General features: G+C 33.6%; 1 protein-coding gene across 8 annotated transcripts; it reads right to left on the reverse strand.

Annotated features, from left to right (window-relative positions):
• Positions 1 to 1197: 1197 nt before the first annotated feature.
• Positions 1198 to 4762, reverse strand: LOC149184464 (glutathione S-transferase F9-like). Of its 8 annotated transcripts, none has more exons than XM_089417500.1 (7): positions 4558 to 4762; positions 4390 to 4462; positions 3813 to 3978; positions 3553 to 3675; positions 3386 to 3434; positions 1648 to 2125; positions 1198 to 1393 (listed from the first exon to the last, which is right to left on the reverse strand). In XM_089417500.1, the coding sequence occupies exons 3-6, from the start codon at positions 3960 to 3962 to the stop codon at positions 1677 to 1679; spliced, it is 771 nt and encodes a 256-aa protein (XP_089273626.1). In that variant the 5' UTR covers positions 3963 to 3978; positions 4390 to 4462; positions 4558 to 4762; the 3' UTR covers positions 1198 to 1393; positions 1648 to 1676. The 8 variants fall into 8 exon arrangements, with proteins under 8 accessions (XP_089273626.1, XP_089273629.1, XP_089273630.1 ...); XM_089417503.1 differs by having other exon boundaries at positions 3813 to 3996; XM_089417504.1 differs by lacking the exon at positions 4390 to 4462.
• Positions 4763 to 18187: the final 13425 nt, after the last annotated feature.

Here is an 18187-nt window from a genome sequence, read left to right on the forward strand (position 1 = left end):
TGATTATTTATTTAAGTGATTTTGTTAAAGCTTTAAATCACTAAGCAGAGGGTTATACTCCTTAGATATGTAAGTTTACTTATGTGATTTGTTAAAGCTTTAAATCACTAGGTGAATGAGCTCTTTAAAAATTTCATATATGAATAAAAGAATGGAATGATATCATCTGAGCAATCCAAATTTAACATTAACCGTGCTACCTAACCAATCTCAACCTTCACCCTCACCCTAGAGAGCTACCTATCTTTCCTTTTCCTCCTTTGAGATCCACTCCTCACTCATTAACCGTTCACACTTATCCATATTTAAAGATTGTTTATTAGATCCATTGATTGGTTGAATTACAAGAAATTTGTTGTGGTGTGTGGCACTTAATACCAAATCAATGGTGGGTGACACTTAATTTAACTCCATGTGAGCCTTAAAAAAAAGGAGTTTTGTTCTCGTGGTATTTTGCAGGAGAAAAAAAGAAAGCAACTTTCTCCTTTGTTGATTTGATTTTTCCTATATGTATTGAAATTTAATAACTAAATAATAGTTACAAATTCAATATAAACTATATCTAATAAATCTATAGAACTAATGGCATGCAAGATATTAAAAACTTAAGGTTTAATTGCTTTTTTATATTAGTGTCAAATTTACATGAAATTATGACTACAATTTTATCATATCAATTTATCAATGAACATGAACCAAATATTATTTTAAACTTTTGGACTTGTTAAGACAATGAGTAACAAAGAAATATTACTTAGAGATGGTTAATAGCAGTGCCCCTTTAATTATTCAATTAAAGGGCAAATATAAATCCATTCCTTTGACTATTCAATTAAAGTCAATAACCTTCCAAATCATAACCTAAATAAATTTTAGATATAGATATATTAAATAATTTTAAGTTTTTTACAAAACAAGATCTATTAGTTTATCTATCCTTACTGTAAATATTTTTCCAAACTCTTTTTCCAATAAAAACGTGCTAATCTCTTCAAATAACACATAATCTTTTGAAAAAAAGAAAATTAAATGAAATTTTATATTTTTAATAGTTTTTTTTTTCATACGAAAATCACACTGGATTTTATTATATGATAAAAAACAGTCCATTTCTCTTGATATCATCCATATGTCTGGAAATATATATAAACAGATATATGTCTAACATGCCAAAATATATAGTGCTAATCCCTCATGTATCCAGAATTCTTCATAATATAAAACTCTATGTTGTAGAGCATAGTGAGGATATGGATTTGTCTATCCAGTATTCAGCATATACCAGGTACAAACAAACAAATATCAGTATACAAGGAAAAAAGAACAAGTGATGTTATGGAAAGCAGATCAGTCTTACTTCCCTGGTTGTGTTGTGAACTTGTCAACTGTGTACCTGTACTTCATAATAAATATTATGGATTGTTAAAATAAATACAATTGTTAATGTTAATTAAAAATAAATTAAAATCAAATAGGTTTACTTTACTCGGGTTCACACCGAAATAAATAAAAAGGGGATGTTTTCTTTTCAAAGAAATTCCGAGGAATATATAACACAAAAAACTAGCCATATATAACTCTCACTGACATTACATAACTCTGGAATTTCCTGAATCTAATCTCACTTCTCTAACATGTATGTATTACCTGCCCTGTCTAACTTCCTGAATCTAATCTCATTTTCGCATGTTCTCTGCAACTTTCTTCCAGGCAGGGCGAGAGGAGATGTCCTTCCACCATGCATTCACATGCTTTCGCGAGGATATCATATCACACTTCTTGCAAATTGTAACCAGGTATTGTGTCCATGGTAGATGTTGTAGATCTGCCAAGCTGAAGAAATCACCCGCCAAGTACTTGCTCTTCGACAGCCTCTCCTCATAAATATCCAGTATTTTGTTCAGCTTCCCAATATTGATTTCCACAGCTGCTTCATCTGTGCTGCCTCCCCACAATGGGGAGAGGAAAATTTCAAACAAAATGGTATTAGCGGGGGAATAGAATGACTGTGCTTCCACTTCACACCACTGTTCAACCAGAGCTTGCTCGGCCAGCGTGTTTCCCAGGAGATCGGTGCCCTGTTCCTTGTACTTTTTGGCCAAATACTTGACGATGGCTCTCGACTCTGTTAATTCATTACCACGCGGAAACATTTTGCCATGAGTATTCATAATACAAGAATTAGAAAGTTATAAGATAATGTGAGTGAGTCTTGATTTTATGTTAAATAAAAAAAAAAAAAATGGTTACATTGAATCACTTGTTTAGATTTATTTTTTATTTTAGATTTATCAAGAGTGAAGAGGGCTCAAATATTTAGACGTGTAAAATTTTTCCCACATTTTAACTAAAAAATGTTTATATATTAAGAGATTTAATTTTTTAGGTCTTTGACAAATATAAAGTTAAGATGGATCTAAGCTTATATTATGTTAGACTGTCCTGATAGATAGAAAGTTAAGATAGATCCTTACTCTTGTTATGTTATGTTACATAAAAAATTTATAAATTGTCATGTTTAGATTTATTTTTTATTTTAGATTTATCAAGAGTGAAGAGGGATCAAATATCTAGACGTGTAAAATTTTTCTCACGTTTTAACTAAAAAATGTTTACATATTAAGAGATTTAATCTTTTAGGTCTTTGACAGATACAAAGTTAAGATGGATCTAACCTGATATTATGTTAGACTGTCCTCATAGATGGAAAGTTAAGATAGATCCCTACTCTTGTTATGTTATGTTACATTAAAAAAAAAAAACCATAAAAAAATTATAAATTGTCAAACTCTGGAATGCTAAAACAACTAGTAATTTAACCAAATCAAAATACTAATATAACATGCAGTTGTCTATAACGCGTTTCCGGCGGGTTTTTCCGGTCGAAATTCGGCAGGAATTTATTGGAATCGCAAGTTTGATAGCTAGTTTTTGCACAATGAAAGCGTCCCAGGGGTTTTCGAGGGTGCTGAATCCAAATATGCAGTTAAAAAACCATTTTAACTGCAACAAATCAAGATTTAACCTCAATTTCTTCGGCCGGATTCCGTCATAGGAATCTCCAAAAAATCGCATTATAGACAACTCCATATAACATTACATGTCTTCCTACTGATTAAAAAAACCTAACAACTATTTTCAAATTAAATAAATATAAAATAAATTTTAACTAACAACCATTTTCAAATTTCAAATTAAATAAATATAAAATAAATTTTAACAGTTAATTTGATTTAATATTAATAATAAATTTAACAATCAACTTTGCTATCACAATTATTAAATATATAAAATCTGCAACCAACCTAACAATGGCAACTTTGCTACACAATTATTAAATAAATAAAATATGCCACAGCATAACAATAATGAATAGATAAGTTACCAAATAAAGTCAGATCTCCATCTTGGATAGCAGGTACTAACCCAAATGGCTAGAGCACAAGAAGAAAACTGAGAATGTTTATTATGAACGGACTACTTTGACATGTTACTTAAAATAAAATAAAAAAAATTAAATGAACAATGAAAAATGAGTAGGGTTTTGCTTACATTCAGAACCAATAAATAAAATCTGCCACAGCATAACAATGCTCTGAGTAAAAGTAAATGGATAGATAAGTTACCAAATAAAGTCAGATCTCCATCTTCGATAGCAGGTACCAACCCAAATGGCTAGAGCACAAGAAGAAAAGAGCAGACTGAGAATGTTTATTGTGAACAGACTACTTTGACATGTTACTTAAGATAAAAAAAGGATTAAATGAAAAATGAAAAATAATTAAATGAAAAATGAGTAGGGTTTTGCTTACATTCAGAACCAGAAATTGGGGTTGCTTCTGAGCGCCAACATTGAGGTCGACGAGGACGAAATCGCATTCAACTTCCTTTTCATTTAAACAGCATATCACCATAGCCGTGGCCGTGGAGAAGTGATGACCATGTACCTTTATAACCGCCATTGTTTCGGGCTCTCCACTGAGGCAGAGGAATTGTCTAGATAATTAAAAGTGACAGAAATCTAAGCAAAAGAATTTCAAATTTCTTTACAATAACAATGTTTGATTTCTTTCTTACACACAAAAAACTTCACACCTGAAAAACTGTATCCGACTCTTTCTCTGTGAAATACAGAAGACTTTGAAATTTCAAAATCTAACCAAAAGAATTTCAAATTTTTTTACCCCTGAAAATCTAAGCAAAAGAATTTCGAATTTTTTTACAATAACAATGTTTGATTTCTTTCTTACACACAAAAAACTTCACCCCTGAAAAACTGTATCCGACTCTTTCTTTGTGAAATACAGAAGACTAAAACCCTGAGAAACTGTACCTGACTTTTTCTATAATCTGTTAAATACACAAGACTCAAACCCTGAGAAACTGTACCTGATTCTTTCTGTAATCTTTGAAATACAGAAGACTCAAACCCTGAGAAACTGTACCTGACTCTTTCTCCAATCTGTGAAGTCCAGAAAACTTAAACCCTGAGAAACTGTACCTGACAATTTCTATAATCTGTGAAGTACACAAGACTCAAACCCTGAGAATGTGTACCTGACTCTTTCTATAATCTGTGGAATACAGAAGGCTTAAAACCTGAGAAACTGTACTGTACTGCACTCTTTTTATAATCTGTGAAAGGAGACCCGTTCAGTGCTAATGACGAGGCCAGCAACATCTCAAAATTAATATTTCGGTGTCACCATGGCCGGCTATCGAATCGAGCCCATTAAATTAAATCTTTTTTAATTGTAAAAAATTGTCTATCTGGAGTAGGTAGAATTTTTTAGATCTTTTTCATATTAAAATAAATAACTGAACAATCAGAGTTGTAAGTTTGACCAATGTATTTTATTGAACGATATGTTATGAAAATTCAGGTCATATATATATATTTTAGAGATGGACTCAATATTTTCTTTTAGAATAATTTTTTTTTATAAATTTTTAATATTTATCTAAAAATAAAATCGCTTTGTAATTAAAATTATATAAACTTTTATATAAAAACATCTATAAAACAATTTTTATAAAACAATTTTTTTATTATATAATTATTCTAATGTCATTAACATTTTAGATAACGCTAACCCCTAACACTCATCTGTTGGGCGTTGGAAATGCAAGAGGGTGGGATGCACTGCCACTGTCTCACTCAGCCACACGCCCAAGGGATGTGGCAACACACCCTCATAGTGGTGTGATAGGTTACATGCAACATGCATGTGAGAGTCTTAACACTCACCATCTAGAGTTATGCATGAAGTTTCCTTTAGTCATTATAACCATTGCAAGATGTGAAGAAGTACCATCAAGTTTGAATTTATATATGATATGGATGCCATCTCACTCGAGATGTTTATCATTTCACTTAATCAAATCAATATTTCATTCACTGAGTAGCATGCAAAGAAGCTCCACTTAGGTATTATGCTCCAAGTTTTTATCATGTATTTTCCCTTGGGGACCTCAAGACGAATTTCAAGTTTCAAGGTGGTAATGTGAGGAGAACTCTTCCTGGAAACACAACCTCTGTGTCATTTCTATCCTTTGAAGAGGAGGTTCAAAATTAGGTTCCTTTGGTCTTGCACCTAGTGGTTTTCTTGTCTCTGTGCACAAACTGGAAACATGGTTGAAAGGTTAGATTAGAAAGTTGAGCATGCCTCATTGGTTTCCCGACGACCAATTAGTCTACCATCAGCCCCTCCATAAACTTTGTGAAGGTGGAAAAGGAAACAACTGAAGTAGTTGGCTCAAATGGTCCAAACTTGGCTTAGCTTGCCAACTACATAACGAAATCAATTCCAATCTCACATGTCTAAGGTATTTTCCTCTAGGCAATTTTTTATATGTTTCGTCGTTGGTGTTTTTGTGTGGTTTGCAATTTCAAGAATTGGCACTCCCTACTCCCTTGCATTTAGAATTGGCACTCTTAGCGTTCGAAGCCTTAGCCCTCCTAAGGTAGAGTTGGCCCTCTTTGGTCCCTCTCTTTGCATCCCAAGGTTCTCTGGGAATATCGACCCCTAGTTGGCAACAATTACATCTCTAGTGGAATCATTAATTCCTTCTAAGAAATGAGACATGCCATGCGAATGTGCATAGGTACACCAAGGTGCGGCTTACTATCAAGAACATGGAAACACTAGGGCCCAATTGAGAGGAAGAGCTTAGGAATCAAGTACAGGTTGCTCACCCCTTAGCCAATACAAGAGGAAGTGACTCAGGTGGAAAGAGAATTGACAAACAATCAACACACTCTTACTGACTTGAAAGTGATGGTTGAGTTTGCGGAGTGGGTACGTGACACTGGTCAAATTAGAGGAAGATACAACTAATATATGTGCATTATGGACATCCATTGGCACCTCAAATTTCTCCCTAGTTGTAGCACCCTTTCTCCAATGGGCCTCAGCAAGATTTGCAGCAATTGTATTGTGGTGGGAGTTGCATCATAGATGAGGTCAGAGTGACAACTCATAGAGTTGCAACAATGGTGACATCAACTCAAATTTGCAACACCTTTGACCGTAGCTCAGATTTGCAACAACTACAATTGGGAGTTGCAACACTTGTGTCTTGGTAGGGAGTTGTAGCAGTTGTTGGTAGAATTGCAGCATATGCACTTGGAATGGTGAGTCACAACAATCATCAATAAAGAGTTAGAGCACCTAGGAAAAATGAGTTACAACACTTAACATCAAGGAGTTGCAAAACCTAATAATATGGAGTTTTAGTAGCTATCCATGGTGAGTTGCAGTGCATGTATCTTGCTACTGTCGAAAGGTACCTATACAACTTTTCCTCTCGTTCTTGATTACTTTGTATCATTGATGAAAAAATATTTTTGTCTTTGTTTTTAGTTGAGATATTGTTGGGCCAAGCTTTCAAGATTTTGAATTTGATTCATAGTTCTTGTAAGGACTCAAAAATACCCAACTTAAATGTTTATAGTGAATTCCTTTTTGTGTGAAGTTTTGTACTTGAGAATCATGTGTGTATGGATTGACCTTCTTGTTCCTCTCAAGACCTGCAAAATAACAGTTATTTTCAATAAACATGAAATATTGGTAGAATAAATGTGATCCATTTTTCTTTACCCAGCATGCATGGATAAAGATTCATAAATAGTGTTAAATAAGATAGACCCAAATAAAGGAAAACAAAGAAATTTAGAAGAAAATTATATGTTGAAGAGTGCAGGCCAACTAGACTACCCAAAAACGTTTGCTAATAAGTTATGCGTTTGATGTTTGATTAAAATAATTCCAAAGCAAACTGAAATTATATTCAAAGGAATATATCCCATAGAAACAAATTTTGAAAATTTTATAATATGCTATACCAAATTTTCTTATGAACACCCTGCATAACAATGTTGATTTAGAATCCCTACATATACCAACATTTAGTATTTTTGGTGTAATTTTTTCATTTATTGACAGATTTAAATGATTCAAATTGGGGATGAAATTATATTCATTAATGTATCTCCAGTAGAAATAGGTTTTTAAAATTCAATGAAATAATATGCCAAACATGTTGTGGAACAATGTGTATGACATAGTTGTTTTTGTTCTCCATCCTAGACCAAAAATCACTAATTTTGGTGTAACATTTCCATTTGATGAAAAATCACTATGATTATAATTGGAGAATAAAGTATATTAATGTGGGTGTCTCCAATAGAAACAATTTTTAAGGACAAGAATAATTAATGAGTCAAATATGCCCATGAATAAACTAAGAAATAGAGTTTTAAGCAGTGCAGATTTAAGATAGACAATTAGTATTTTAGGCATAACTTTATCATATGATATTGAAATGGAGTGATTCAAGCTGTGTTGTAAACTAGATTCATGGGATTACATTCCATAGAAATTGGTTTAAAAAATATATCCATTTAGACATCCAAAAATTGACTTTCCCAACTTTGTCCCCGAGTTTCCAATTTGACACTATATGAGTGTTTTTACCATAACATTTTCATTTCATATCCAAATTGAAAAATTCAAATTGGATTAGAAACTAGATTCCAAGGGTTATTTTAAGTAGAAATAAGTTTTAAAAATATTCCCATATGGCCCCTTAAAACATGATTGTCCAAACTTTGTGTTAGTAAATGTGTCAAGCCAACATTCTAGAAAAATATAATCAATTTTTTTGTTTCAAAATATGATCTGGTAGCAATGAGATGGCATAAATGGGATCTTGACACAACCATCATGATATTCCATGAATTTTCCTATTACTTGATGGTGACTTAAGGTTTGAAATATGTTGTCGAACCTTGTTTTTAGGAAATTGGGAAAAAAACAATATTGCAGAAAAGGTTTGGATTTTTCATGCAGATTTTGTTTTGGAATGATGATTCTCATATCATTTATTTGTAATACTATGATTTAAAGCAATATATTAGATGGTAACCAACCATACCTTTGAGCCAAACACTAGTTTTTGTTGGTTGGGAACTGGTTATACTAGCTCCAACACCAAACACCTACTAGGACTAAACTATTGATCACCCTATGGACACATTCCCATCTACTGAGACACTTAGGTACCCAACCATGGTGCTCGCTAGTTCTCTAAAAAAATGGAATTGATATGATATGTATCAATGCCAATCTTACATTCTTCATAAAGTATCAGTCATTCACCAATAAACAATTAGAGAATATGAAACATGAAATTTTATGGAGAGAGATTAGATTATATCTATTATATGATGATACTCCTTGGGTTATTTGTAGGGATATCATTAGGAGAATATACCAACTGGGAAGCAATCATAATTTTGAGCTAAATACTGGTATAATGTTATAGCTTGGCTAGGAACTTGTTGTGCTCTAGGGCCAAACATCAATCTTGATGTAAGGACTAAACAATTGGTCATCCGATGGAAACTGATGAAGCCCAATATTACAACAAGAATGTTGTAACTCCCAAAGCTACCAACTTTAATTATCAACTCAGGTTTCATACAAACTTAAGAGGGGTTGACACTATATGTGCAACAAACACCTTCCTCTTCATAGTCTAACTCCCTTTGATGCAAGTGAAAGAAGGGAATGAAACAACTTTAAATGAGCAAAGATCTAGGTAAACCACTAGTCCTAAGGTGCATAAGGTAAATAGAAATAAAAAAACCTATTCTAATTTTGCTGGAAAGTAAATGACAAAAAGGAAATCTATTATATTTGCAAGAAAGGAAAACACACATAAGCTAATGAAAAAAAATAAAATCTACTCTATCTTGCTAGGAATGAAATGAAAGTAAAGGAAATCTATTCTACTTTGTAGGAAAGGACAAGCATATATTACTCTTACACGAAATAAATCATACTTTTCTTAAAGTAAATTGTAGGAAAGGAAATCTAGACTAGTTGCAGAAATCAACATTCAAGAAACAAGTAATGCATAAGCTAAATGGCGACCTAACCAAGCCTCAACTCAACCAAAGTCACCTCTGAGCATTCATGAGTATTTTAAGACATAAATCTACTTATACCATGAATTTGGAGTGATTATGGGCAAGGGAAGAGCTCGCAAATAAACTACTATAGGAAACCCTTTGTTGTTATAGGATTGCTACAGGAAACTTTGAGCAAGCATGTTTCTCGAGTTAACATGCTAAATTCCCAAGCTAATCAAATGCAAACGTTGTGGGGTAAATTTTATTATTAATTTCAATTTTTTAAAGTTTAATACAAGTGGAATCAACTTGAAAGAGCTTCATTAGCACTTGCTAAAATTTTAGAGAAATTTACTACTAAAAGCCAGAACTTCCAGAACAATGAAGTAGTAAGTTTATCTAAGTACTCAAATGCCTAAGCTAATCAAGTCAAAATTCTATGGGGTAATTTTTATTATTATTAATTTTAGTGCTTTTATACTTCAATCTAAGTGGAGTAAACTTAAAAGAATCCCATTAACACGTGCTCGAATTTAGCATAAATTTATTACTAAAACTGGAAATTTCATAATTGTAAACTAGTAAAGAAATCCAAGCAGCTTAATGATGAATATGAATTTGCAGAGATGTTATAAGGATGAATAATACCTGTAATTATGTAAATTATATACAAAATCACTTACTTTAATTATTTAACCAACTAACCTACAACAAATGAAGCATGAATACTAAGTATAAAATTAGGAAATGCAGGAATAAGAGATGCCAGTGAAAAAAAAATGCAAAGAAGGTAAAGAAATTGTACAATACGGTTCTAAGGCTCTTGGGATGGCCAAGCCCAAGGATACTCAGATTCCTATGAAAGAAAACAAGCCTTAGAAGTGGGAAATGAAACCAAACTTCATTACTGGAATCAATTCAAGTGCATCCATGTTGGAAATGAAAGTAGAAATACTAAATAACAAGTTTTATTCACAAGAAGACTAAAAAATCCATGCCCCTAGAGGATAATTTGAATTGGTACTTATACAAATTGATGGGGAAGCAACCTCCTTGAAAGGAGGCAACTTTCCCCTCCAAAATCCTTCAAAATGTGGATTTGGTTCCCAACATTAGGAATCTTCATTAAATACTGAGTTATGGCTTCTCCTGTAGTAGCGAGCACATCCCTATATTTTCTCAATTAGTGCAGCTCTAAAATATGTTTAATAATTTCATGATATCCTATTCATTTATTGGTCCATCTTGTAGCATACTGTGGTAGGGAGAAATTACCTAAATTCTCTCATTTTGTAGATCTTTAGAAATTACTCAATATTCTGCAAAATAAATGATATTATACAAATAATAAGAAATTATATTTAAACCTCCCAAAGAACTTATTAAAGCTAAGAAAGCATTATTAAGTTGGGAAGAATAGAATTAATATAGCCTTTATGTGCCTAGGAAAGGTTAGATGGGCCTTAATTTGTATCTAATTTGGAGGCTCATCATACCCTCTACTAAAAATTTTCTCATCCTTTGAGGAGTTGATTCATCTTGTTTCCTCTTCTTTTCTTCATTCATTTCCCTTGTGGTTTGTCTAATATCCCATGTTATGCTTGATGTAGCTACCACTCCTAGATATTTCCTTTCTCATTTTTCTTCTCCATGGGTTTGATGTTCTTGTAGTCCCAACAACAGAGTAGGTATGAAACTCTGATTCTATTAAATGAAGCTCAACCAGCTCTATTTCTATTTTTGCCTCTACCTCTCTTTTCTTGTGTTTCTTCGTTGATTTATGCCTTTGTTTTTTATTTTATTTCTTCCTCTGTTTTTTCTTTTGTTTCTCCTCTATCTCTCCCTCTTCTAACTCTGTTTGGGTTTCTGCTGCTACAATAGTTTAAGGTTTCCTATGAAATAAGGAATTTTGTAACATAGGAAAGATGCATAATTTTTTCAAGAAGAAGAAAGGATATGATGGTTAACTAGATATCTCATGCAAATTTTCACTATTTGTCACACTGAAAAGAGCAATCAAACCACCCAACTGTTGCATTGTTTGAATTCAGACTATATAATGTAGAAAATTTTCTCTTTGATAACTATTATATTTTGAACAATTTTTTAAAATGCAAGTGGAAATAATTTTTGACTTATGTTTCCTTTGAAGATCCCCTTTATTTTCAAGTCATTCGAGGCTCTGGTGGTTGTTTTGGGCAAAATTTGTCTTCTTATAACAATATGTCTCTCTTGTAGCAACCTATAGGATCCTATAACAATCTGTTTATATCTTGTAGAAACTTGTAGGATCCTATAACAACATGCATGTATCTTGTAGTAGCCTATAGGTTCTTGTAATAGCCAGTTTGTATGCGGAGAGGTGGTGAGTCCGCCATTTTATTTTATTTTTCTTCATATTTTTAAATTTTTTTAATAATTAATATCGCATGAAAAAATTCAGAGTGCTTTGAGTTAACTGAGTTGGCCCCCACCTATCTGTCCACACTCCTTTTCCTCTATCATGACTAAATGATAACAACCCACTTCCTCGAGTCTCTTTCATTTTTATCTCATTCATCTCCCATACATGTGGGTTTCCTTTGGAGAAACGTTAAGTTGACTGCTATATAAGGCTGAGGTTGCTCTTCTACTAAGTTTGGCTATAAAAAAATTTCTTTCTCACACTTTTAATGTGTTCTCAAGCTAGAATAGGTTCGAAGGGTGAGGTTCAAGATTTGCATAGTTGTGCCCTAACTAGTTGTGCTCTTGTAGGTGGTGTTGTTGCTGGCAATTTGACTGGTTAGAGCTTGGATGAGGTTGCTGTTGCATTGATGTGGTTGTTGAAATTCCATCTAAGGTGCAATTTATAAAATTCAGTATTGAATTTGAATTTTTTGTAATGTTGATTGATGATGGAGCTCCCTTGATTCAGGTTATTAGAGTACAAGTACCACAATTAATCATATGTTGTTGATTTTAATGAACAAGGGTCTTGTAGTAGTCTATAGGGAACCACGTAGTTTCTCAAGTTTGTTCATGGAGTCTCCTGAAGCTCTATGTTATTCAAAATTCTTGGTTTGATGTGTCAAGTTTTATCCTGTAGGGTTTATGCTAGTTGCTACAGTATTGTGTGTCTTCCTATAGAAACCACATATACCTGTTAAGATCACAATTTTCTTTGAGTGTTACTTCCAAAAATCCTGATAATTCATGGGGATTCTATTGATCGTGGATAAAGACTCTCCCTGTGGTGGAAATGGGTGGAGAAGAGGTGAAGGATCAAGTTTCCGATGGATGATGAGTGAAATAAAGGTGGAAAAATTAAAAGCTAATGGAGTAGATGGATGTTAGGACTCTCATGGGCTCCCTCCCTTGTCCTCAAGTGAAAAAATTCTAATATTCTCTTTCTTTACATGCTTATCAACTTCCTGTAGCAATACAAGGACTTTCCTGTAACATTTCAGGATACTGACAAAAATGAGCGAGAGGGACTAGGTAATGATATAAAAGGCTTGAAAAGGGTCAAGAAATGGGTCGAATTGAAATAAAGGGCTAACTGAAAGTGCTCGAAGGTGAATTTTGATGTTGACTTTATTTGAATATGTTGACCTCCTTCGAGTGTTTTTGGAATTGTGTTGCACTTGCATCACTATGTAGTTTCTTGGGCCACTTCATCATGGTCTCAGATACTCTGCATCAGAAAATGGCTAAACAACATGTTGCATGTTGCTACTCCTAGATGATGGGTGATCATGTAGTAGCTATAGGGGTCCTATAGGTGCGTAGGGTCATGTTTCTCCTTCTAGAATGCGATAAACTTCCTTATACTTCTGTAGTGTTGGTGGAAGATGAGTGTGTAGGATTTTTGGAGAGTACTATAAGACTGCGTGGTTTCTTGTAGAATAAAAAGCAACCCCTCATGCTCACCAATTTTATGTGTTGGAGCCCTTAGACATATTTTACTTTGGACAGGTGAAAATGAAGGGAAAAGTGGGATTTTTTTGGTGAAAAAGTGAATAGTGGAAATATTTGGAGGTGTTGGTGAGGTGTATCAGTTGTATGGAGTCCTAAGGATCTTCCCCCTTTCTCAGAGATAAAAAAAAAAAAAAAAAACCCAATCTTATAACCTTCACTCTTGCTCTGTAGTTTCCTATAGCAATACATGAACTTTCCTCGAGCAACCTATAACTTTGTTGTAGTAAACTTATTTAGCCAATATCTCTCAAATGGTAGATTTTGTGACTTCAAATTTTTTGAGAATGTTAACATCATCCTTATGCATCTCCCGATGAAAAATCTTGGTTAATGGATGCATGAATCATGAGACAAACAAGAAATTTCTATAGGTGATGGAAACTAATTTCTGGAAAAATATACACTAGAATTCACAGAAATATTTTGATTATGTTATCATCATCCTTATGCATTTCCCCATAAAAAATATTGGCCAATGGATGTATGGTTTGCAAGATATTGTCAAGGCAATTTAAGCCCTGTGTTTTTTAGCAATATAGTATATACTATAGCAACACAAAAATTTCCTGTAGCAACTCATAACAACAAGAAAAATGAATTGGAAAGGCTTGGGAATGATGGGTGAGGGTTGAAAATGGATCAGAGTGATGGACTGACCTAGACTTGGCCTGTTGGAGCATCTTTACAATGGAGGTGAAAAAATAAAGTTTGAATGCCCTTGAATATATGCCTTCTTTTCTGATCAACTTCTTATAGTGCTAATTTCATGTAGTTGCTTGCAAAATTTAGAGAGAAACTACATACATCAAATAGATACCTGGAGCAAAGGTTCCCTTTTTTCTTTTCATTTTTTCTCTTTATTATAGGTCTACTGCCTGCTGCAATGAGGTTTTCAACCATTAGGTCTACCTAGGTGCCTCGAAGGAGGTTTTCAACCAGTAGGTTTGCCTAGGCGCCTCGAAGGAGGTTTTCAACTAGGATCTTATTTCCTTATTTTTCTTTATTTTTTTTTCTCTTTTTTTCCAACTGACTGATCACCTGATCACCTCATAGAGGTTTTCAATCAATAAGCCAATATAAGACGCCTCAAAGGAGGTTTTCACCTAAGATTTTAATTTTTTCCTCTTTTTTTTTTTTATACCCTACCCTTTTTGAAAAATGAAAATCTCTTTCAAGTATAGGAATACTTCCAATGGATCCATGTACTATTAGGATGGAAACTAAACTCGTATGCAGATTTGAGAGATATGCTTTGATATATAGTAGAATATGAGATATATGTTGCTTTGACTATGATGATTACAAACATTTTTGAAGAAAAGAGTGGCGCTCCAGCTTAATGGTTGTCTAGAACAAATGTTTAATATAGATGTGATTCCCTTGGTTAAATTGCTTATATATATATCATCTTGTTTGTCTTCTTCTTCCATGTCATTCAAATCTTATACTAATTATCGACTTATCTATGATGATAGGCATAGTAGAAATTCTTCAATCTCAAGCTCCAATGGTTGCTCTCCAACAAATGTGGTCCAAGATTCTTTAGTCTCTTCTAGATGTTGTTCTTCTCGATGTTGTTCTTCACTGATAGAAAGAGAATCTATTTTTTGTAATACTCTTCCCGATCTAAGATGAATATCATTTAGATCATGAGGATTTTTTTTGGAAGTTTTTAACCTTAGCATTGTAAGTGGGCTAAGTTACATTATTGTTTGGGTTCGGAAATGGTTGCACATGTATTTGAGTAGGAGTGGGTCTTTGAGATGGTTGTGGTTGTGGTAGAGGTGGATGGTATTGATATTGGAATTGAGGATACTGAGGATTTTGAGGGAAATATGGATCACCCCATTGAGGAGGTTGGTGTTGATATAGATGAAAAGCAGGAATGGAAGGTTTGGGAGGATAAGACCATGAATATTGAGAGAAATATGGATCACCCTATTGGGAAGGATAAGACCATGGAGTGGGGATAGACCAAGGTGAGGTGCGAGGTGGATATGAAGGTTGAAAATTTTCATTATAGCTTGTATTAAAATAGGAGGGGTAGTTCATATCTTGCTTATATGAGTTTTCAAAGTATAGTTTCTCCATGTATCCTTCTAACTTCTCGGCCACCTCTTCTTATTTTACCTACAAAAGTGGATGGATATAATTTTCTTACTACACCATATGATCAATTAGGGGGTTTATGGTATTGAATATTTTTTTTTTTTAATAAAATATTTTGAATGAGACTGCAATTTTTGGTTTTTGAAATGAATTATGCTTAATAATTGTTTTGTTTTATGAATGCAGAAAAGAAAGAAAGAAACATTCCAAGAACAAGAGAGTTATTTCTTTGATAGCCTCCCTGGAAACAATGCCAAAAAGTGATGAGCCCAAGTATTGCAACAAGAATTCTACAAAGCCCAAGCCTACCAACTTTAATTATGAACTTGGGGTTCATACAAACTTAAGAGGGTTCGACACTATATGTGAAACATACACCTTCCTCTTCTTAGTTTGGCTCCCTTTGATGCAAGTGAAAGAAGACAATGAAATAACTTTAAATAAGAAAAGTTCTAGGTGAATTCATTAGTCCTAAGTTGCATAAGATAAATGGCAATAAGAAATCCTATTCTACTTTTATTGGAAAGTAAATGACAAAAAGGAAAACACTAGGGAAAATTTTAAGGATAGAAATTTGTCTTAAAGTTTAGAAATCTTAGCGAATATTGCTAGTCCCTACTGTGTCCCTAATATGTTAATTGTAAAAGGCTTGGAGATACTTTCATAAAATTATTCATATTTCTAATGACTTTGTATAGTCTCTATAAAATTTTGGCTATTTCTAAGGTAAAATATTCTTATACTATAAAATTTGGGCGAACCATATTTTAAAGAATTGGAAATTCAGGAATCTTTTTTTTTAGCATGGAAAATTAGCCTCCCTGTGAATATTAGCCCCTAAAAGTTTCCCTAGAAAACACACATAAGCTAATGAAAACAAAGAAAATCTAATCTATCTTGATGGAAAGAAAATGATATTAAAGGAAATATATTCTACTTTGCAGGAAAGGGAGTCCCCAGATTACTCTTGCAGGAAAGAAATCACACTTTGCTTAAAGTAAATTGTGGGAAAAAAAATCTAGAATAATTGCATAAATCAACATTCAAGAAGCAAGCAATGCAAAAGTTAAATGGCGACCTAACCAAGCTTCATCAACTCAACAAAAGTGGCCCCAGAGAATTCATGGGCTATTATAAGACATAAGTCTACTTCTACCATGAATTTGGAGTGAATATTGGCAAGGGAATAGCTCGAAAATAAACTACTATAGGAAATTCTATGCTGCTACAGGATTATTAAAGGAAACTTCCAGTAAACTTGTTTCTCGAGTTAACATGCTAAATGCCCAAGATAAAAACATGAAAATGTGTTACACTAAAAAATGTCACCTTGACTACTTACAGTTAGTATGGCTCCAATCAACAAGTCATGCTACCCTCTTAGGCAAGTCTCATGCCTCTGTTATCCATCTCAAACTCAAAGAAGAGAGAAAGTCTTGTAAAAATCATGTTTATCTCTGGGGTCGCAGGTTCTCTCTAGCCTTACCTGCGGGGACGCTGACCATGTTCACAAAATCCGCGTCCATAGACGCTCTGTATGTTAAGGGACAGGTGCGTCCCTCTGTAAAAGGCAAAATGCGCGAGTTTTATCTTGAAAAAGTTACTTGTGGTTACTTCTAGAACATTCTAGAGGTCGGTTTGATGAAATGGATGCGCCTCCAGTTGGTTCATGTATCTCTATTAAGGGGGAACTTATCCCATCAATAAGGGAGCTATCCCACCCATAGAGGGGGATGATCCCATTGATAGTGGACCTGAATAACCTCTTTACAACACTATAAATGAAGGCATTGAGCCAGAAGGAGAAGAGGTTGGAGCTATACATTTTCTTTGGGTAAATGCTGCAGGATTTAGGTCTTCCATTAGAGCCTTTGTGAGGAGAGATTGTCTTCACTTGATTCTACTTGGGAGAGGGTGAGCTTTGTCAAAGTAGAGGAAAACCCTTGATGGACCCTGGGAGGAATTTGCACAACACCAAGGCCAGGTTGTAAGAGTTTCTTTGTTTCGTTATTAATACAAACTGGTTTATTTTTCTCAATAGCTTGTGTTAATGAGTTATTTCATGTGTTCCTTGGTCTGCATGTTGAATATATGTTTTATTATATGAAATGCAAGTGCTTGGTAATTGTTTGATTGTTTGTGGTTGCAGGAATTGACTTGAAGGAGGAGCTCATCCGGATCGTCAAGAACGGACTTCAACAACAGCGTTTTGGAATAAGGTAAGCCTAAACACTTGTAGTTTTCATGTTGTAAAAGGTGTATTTAGAGAAAGATCACTCCATTTTGTCTTGTTTGTCATTAGAATGTCTTAGACTTCTAGGAAGGTCAGTCGTGTCCGCACCCTTGACAGATTCCGTGTGACAAAATGATATGGGGTAATTTTTTTTTATTAATTTCAATTTTTTTAGGCTTCAATCCAATTGGCATAAACTCAAAAGAGCTTCATTAGCATGTGCTAAAATTCAACAGAAATTTACTACTAAAAGCAAAAGAAATTCATAATATTGAACTAGTAAGATGATCTAAGTACCCAAATGCCTAAGCTAATAAAGTGAAAATTCTATAGGGTATATTATTTTATTAAGTTATATGTTTTTAAACATCAATCCAGGTGGAATTAACACTAAAGAAGTTCATTAACATGTGCTAAAATTTAGGAAAAAATTATTACGAAAACCATAAATTTCATAATTATGAACTGGTAAA

This window comes from Pinus tabuliformis, chromosome 3_2 (assembly GCF_031772625.1).
Source record: "Pinus tabuliformis cultivar Carrire ecotype Pingquan chromosome 3_2, CPIR1, whole genome shotgun sequence".
Taxonomy (NCBI): Eukaryota; Viridiplantae; Streptophyta; class Pinopsida; order Pinales; family Pinaceae; genus Pinus; species Pinus tabuliformis.

Coding starts and splice junctions, on each gene's coding strand:
- LOC149184464 (XM_089417504.1), bottom strand. CDS start 3,962: ATGGCGGTTATAAAGGTACATGGTCATCACTTCTCCACGGCCACGGCT. Junction 3,676..3,812: donor CCCAATTTCTGGTTCTGAAT/GTAAGCAAAACC, acceptor CTTGTGCTCTAG/CCATTTGGGTTGGTACCTGC. Junction 2,126..3,385: donor TGGAGATCTGACTTTATTTG/GTAACTTATCTA, acceptor ATGAATTAACAG/AGTCGAGAGCCATCGTCAAG.